Source organism: Setaria viridis, chromosome 3 (genome assembly GCF_005286985.2).
Source record: "Setaria viridis chromosome 3, Setaria_viridis_v4.0, whole genome shotgun sequence".
In the NCBI taxonomy this organism is placed as follows: domain Eukaryota; kingdom Viridiplantae; phylum Streptophyta; class Magnoliopsida; order Poales; family Poaceae; genus Setaria; species Setaria viridis.
Window position 1 is genome coordinate 1,790,345 of NC_048265.2, and position 5,531 is coordinate 1,795,875.

The following is a 5,531-nucleotide window of genomic DNA, read 5'->3' on the forward strand; positions in this document are numbered from 1 at the left end:
GCACAGGCGCACAGCCGCAAGCAAACAAGCGGAGCCGCACCCAAACGCGCAGCCGCAGCGTAGAAGGAGCAGAGCGGCCATCCGCTGCCGTCCTGTTCCGCTCCAGACTCCAGAAACGCACGAGCGCTGCAGAGCTGAGCACTTGACTGGACTGACTGAGGCGGCGGCGGCCGCGCGGCAGGAGCGAGCGATCCCACTCCCTCCCCATGGCGCGGTCCAAGAACGGCTGCCTCAAGATCCTCGTCTGCGCCGGCTCCGGATCCGACCCGTCCGCCGGCTCCGACGCCGACGCCGACGAACACCCCGACGAGGTACCGTGCTGCGTGCCCCCCAGCCCCGAGCTTTCCGTGCCGCGGAATGCGGCGTCTTTCTCTCGCGTGGCGTCTCTCCTGCTGTCGAAAGTTGTTTCCTTTTCCAGCTGGTGTGCTTGTTTCGGTAGATCTCTGCCGAATGCGTGGGGTTCAGGGGTAGGGTGTGGGCAATTCTTGCTAGATCTGGTTTAATTCGGAGCGGGAGCTGGAATCAAGTGGCGAATTGGGAGAATCCTCACTGACGTGCAGCTCCGCTCGCTCACTTCGTGGGCTTAAGTTTTGATTTCGAAATTGTTGTGCGAAGTTGACAGGTGGACAATTGCTCAGCATTTGTTGAGCAACTGAGCATGATGTTGCCTCACTGCATGGACACTGTTCTTCACCTGATTTTTTTTTTGAAAGAACTTCACCTGAAAATTTCGTTTCGTTCTTTCTGGATGAAACTAAAGAAAAAAAAACTTTCCTTTCATCTTTTGCGGCGTGGCCCTTGCTGCTGGGAGTGCCATGTCTGGTGTGGCTTAGGGTGCTGTTTTGTGTCGTCATGATCCCATGCAGCACAGCAAGGAGGGATCTGATGCTGCAGTCTTTGTTTGCTCCATGTAGAGTGCTATGCAAGTGCTTTCAGCCTTTCACTGTTTCTCCCTCGGCCTGATTGTTTCCAGCCTTGTCCCCTCCCGATTTGACAGTTTTGTTTTAAAGGATGGGCTACTGATGACTTTATTCTCTACTAAGACTTCAATACATGGAGGTGTTACCTGAAGATCTCGGGTAAAATCACCATTTAGACTTCGAAGTCTTGTATGAAAAACATGTGGTAGAATGGGGTCTTGATTTTTGGCAAGTCAGCCTGCATAGCTGTATGCTGTACCTGGTGAATTAGGAGAGGTAGTAGCTCACTTAAATTTACAAAAGTACACAAAGTTTGTTACACGTTAATGGAACATCAGTAATAATAAATCATAGATATTTTGCTTGAGATTTAGTCTTCACCTACTGTCAGTACATGCACACTTTTAAGCGGTGCACTTTATCCCAAGTATTACCTAAATCAGATCAGTCTGCTTTCCTCACATAGTAATGCACCATTCTTTTTGGAAATAAATGGACACAGAGACCTCCACTGCCTAAGGAAATAATATATAAATAAAAGAAAACATAAATGTAATCAATGTGTGTATTTGACTTATTGATCGTGACTGGTGATTGATGAAGAATGTCTATTTGGAATTTAAATTTAATCACCATATGTTTGCAGAGGCTGAATGAGAGCTGTATTTCATATGTTTTGGGTATATTTGGATAGACATTACTACCTTTCACCTTTACAGTCTAATTCTCAATATCTGTTAAAAGTAACAAGAATTTCTCACTTTCTTTCCCGTATCTATTACGGAACTTCATGCTAATGGGTACATGTTGGCTGTTTTCAGAACAAGGCCATATCAGATAAAAGCAGATGGAGCTTTCGTAGGAGGTCTACAAGGCATCGAGTTCTGAAGAACTCGGATATCTCAGAACCTGAAACTCTTAGTTCGAGCAAAGCAAAGGCTGAAATTACACCAAGCAACAATGTTTATACTTCAACATACTCTTATGCCTCGGAGAAGCCTCTGCATCAAGACAAGCCAGATGAGAAGATTCTACATGAAGAAAAATCAGAGGAGAAGCCTCTGTATCAAGAGATGTCTGATGAAAAGCTGATGGATAAGCCAATTGAAAAGCCTGTTGACAAACTTATGGAAGAACCAGCTGACCAGATAAATGAAAAGTCAATTGAACAGCCTGCTGAGGAGACAACTGAAACACCAACTGAAGAGTCAGTCGAAAAAATTACTGACGCACCAACTGAAGTGCCAGCTGAAAAAATAAGTGAGGCAGCATCTGAAGATCCAGCTGAAAGGATAGTGGAAAATTCAATCGAAGAGACACCCGAAAGGGAAGTTGAGGAACTGATTGAAAAGCCAACTGAAAGTATTTCTGTCTCATCAACTGTGCCGAAGCAGGAGGAAACCACCTCACTTGTTGAAGGAAGCAGTGCAGACCCTGAGGAGGATCACATGGAGTCTGCAGCTGCTGCTCTTCAGCCTGGCTGTGGGACAGACTTTGTATGTTGCAATTCTTGGCCTTGTAATGTTATGCTTAGTTATTTCTCTTTTGATGTTTTCAATTATTATGATATTATCAGCTAAAAAAATTAAGCCGTTTGCATGACTGCAGGCAAGGCAAGAACTATTGAATCAGAAGGATCTGGTGAAACTGCAAGCTGTTATACGTGGACGCCTAGTTAGAAAGCAGGCTTCAGAATCTTTGCATTGCTTGCTTGCAATTGTTAAAATTCAAGGATTAATAAGGGCTCGTCAAGCACAGCAATCAGGAGGAAAGGTTCAGGTGAGTGAAGGCTTTCTGTTTAAGGCATAACCGTTTCTCAAAAATTTGGCATCAACTGTGTTAAATGTGGATCATGACAAGTGCACAATGTGATCAATGTTAGCGAACAGGATGACAAAACAAGGTCCAATCAGCCATGTACCATTTCTCAGTATGACCTATTTCTTGCGATGAGTTTAGACAGTACAAACTGATTTGCTGAGTCAGCTGAGTGGAGCTTAGCACTTTAGCAGCGTCATCATTTACTAAGATGTTATGTGCTGGCCATGTGCAGTTTTTCGAAATTGTTATAGCTAGCATCCTGAAAGCTGTCATTCTATTGCTGGTTTTAGGAATTTTGTTTTCCATCCAGTTTCTTAAAGTCGCTACTTCTGTTTCTTGTTTGTTATCTTGTTGGCTGTTGTGAACTTCAATACCATTGCACAAGTGATCCTTTCCTTCTGCACCAAACTTGTAGATGGATCATCACTGTTCATGTTAACAGTGCTGAGTCTGAGTGTATCCCCTGACATTCTTGAGAGTCGCAGTAAATTTTGTTTCTTGATTCCGTGCATTAACATGTTGTTCTCCCTTCTGCAGGAGACTATTGTGCATTCTTCAGGTGAGAGATTGCTTCGCAATGGATTTGCTCTCAAGGTAGGACATGCTATCCATATACTAAAATGTTCCATTTTCTCTCCAATTCGAATTTTTCTCATATTCATGTTGCCTATCTTCTTTCAGCTCATGGCCAGCATGCCGACTCCAAAATCCGTTCACATAAAATGTGATCCATCAGAATCTGATATCACATGGAAATGGATGGAGAGGTGGACATCCTTAATTCCGCCAATCAGTGGGGAGAACTTGCCAGAGCACAGAGAAAATGGTGAGTTGATGGGTGAGAATGTGAAAGAAGATGCTCAGCATGATGATGAGGTTGTTCCTTTGGATTCGGATCTATCTTTCCCCAAGTTGGTGCCTGATGATGTGAAAGAGACACTAGGGACATCTGATTCTAGTGCCTTGGAGGCTCCTGCAAGTATCCCAGATGAAAGCTCTGAGGTGGAAATCAAACGTGACCCTGAACCTGAGTTGATTGAAAATATTGATAGAGATGCTGAACAAGTGACTGACCAAAAGACTGAAAATCCTGTGGACGAGTTTTTGATGTCCTCAGATCAACAATCTTCCCAAGCTGATGCATCAAGTGAACCCATCCCTCTTCCTGAAAAAACTGAATCACCCAATGAGGACAGTGGTGATGCATATAGTTCTGAGAAGACACTGGAGATGGAAGGTAAAAGGTCTGTGGGGAGAAAGTTGTGCAATCCAGCTTTTGCTGCTGCACAGTTGAAATTTGAAGAGCTGAGCACAAATTCGACAATCAGCAGGTCCAGCAGCTCATCATATCTGGATGGGGCAAGCAAGTCAAGGGTGCATACTCCTCGTCCAGAAGAAGATTACTCGTCAAAGCAAGATAATGACATGGGCCTACCAGAAAGCTCGGTTGCTCATGATGCTAAAATGATAATTGCTGCTTCAGAATGTGGAACTGAAATTTCAATTTCCTCTACACTGGACTCACCAGATAGATCAGAAGGTGATGGCGGGGAGATTGTATTGGAGATTGGAGCTATGGAAAATAGAAACTATGTTCCCGACAAAGCTAATAAGGATGACAGTATTGTGCATTCCGAAGTGAAAAATGCTCATGAAGTAGAAGCTCAGCCGCAAGAGGAGGAACAACAGAATGGCCATGTCTCTGACCCTGAAGTAGAAGCCCAGGCACAAGAGGAGCTTGTTCAGGAACTACATGTTGAGCCAGAAAATTCAGATTTGCATGACCATTTGGAAAAACCTGTAGAATCTTATGCCACACCTGAAGGAACTCCTATGAGCCGAGCCACTGTTCCAGAATCTCACGGAACACCATCAAGTGAGGTCTCTGTTAATACCAAAAAGAGCAGGAGCAAAAAGCCCAAGTCCCATGCAAGCAAGAGGTCACTGGCTAGTCCAAGCAGTGATTCAGTAGGACGGAGCAGCACCGATAATTTCTCAAAGGAATCAAGGCGTGCCAAGAGAGAAAACTCAAGCAAGGCTGCTAAGTCCGACCACGTCGACCAAGAACCTCGTATCAGCAACAGCAACCCGTTGCCTAGCTACATGCAGTTTACAGAATCTGCAAGAGCAAAGGCATCTGCTAGCGCATCCCCGAAGATGAGCCCAGATGTGCAGGACAGCAACCCTAGAAAAAGGCATTCTTTGCCCATGACAAATGGCAAGCACGATTCATCTCCCCGCATGCAACGGTCATCGTCGCAGGCCCAGCAAAACGTGAAAAGCAACAGTGCTGTTCCTCACAACTCATCTGGTGAGTGCCTTGTTCTCTCTTACTTTTGTACGTTATTTGATCACATTAGTTACTCTATCCTTGTATCTGCTACCAAGTTCTGTTTGAAGTCTAGTTCTCTTAACGGCCCTTGTTACCTGCAGACAAGAGGTGGCATATCTGATGAGTCCCTGAGCAGCATACTCGCGCGGTGCCATCGAATATCTAGATGGGTTTCTCGTGATGACTCTTTCCTTCTCCTCGCACTCCATACTCTGCTACCAATTTTTTTCCCCTCGATTCGTTGTTGGAACACTGAGTATGGTTGGAAGAAGGGCAGCAGCTGCCGCTTGATATGTGTACATTTGTTGGTTGTTATTGGTTGTGTTATTTGACTGATGATAGTGGTTTCTGTGTGTAATATATATATCCTTGACATGTAACGCAACAGCAGCGGCCTGAAGAGTGTGTGGATTGGTCTGTTATATTTGGCAATATTGAAGTTTCAGTTGGTGTGGATA

General features: G+C 44.7%; 1 protein-coding gene across 1 annotated transcript; it reads left to right on the plus strand.

Annotated features, from left to right (window-relative positions):
* On the plus strand, positions 1 to 5,531 carry LOC117848400 (protein IQ-DOMAIN 32). The gene is made up of 6 exons (XM_034729801.2): positions 1 to 311; positions 1,742 to 2,416; positions 2,529 to 2,699; positions 3,279 to 3,335; positions 3,423 to 5,052; positions 5,175 to 5,531. Exons 1-6 carry the CDS (start codon positions 207 to 209, stop codon positions 5,192 to 5,194), a joined length of 2,658 nt encoding a protein of 885 aa, XP_034585692.1. The 5' UTR covers positions 1 to 206; the 3' UTR covers positions 5,195 to 5,531.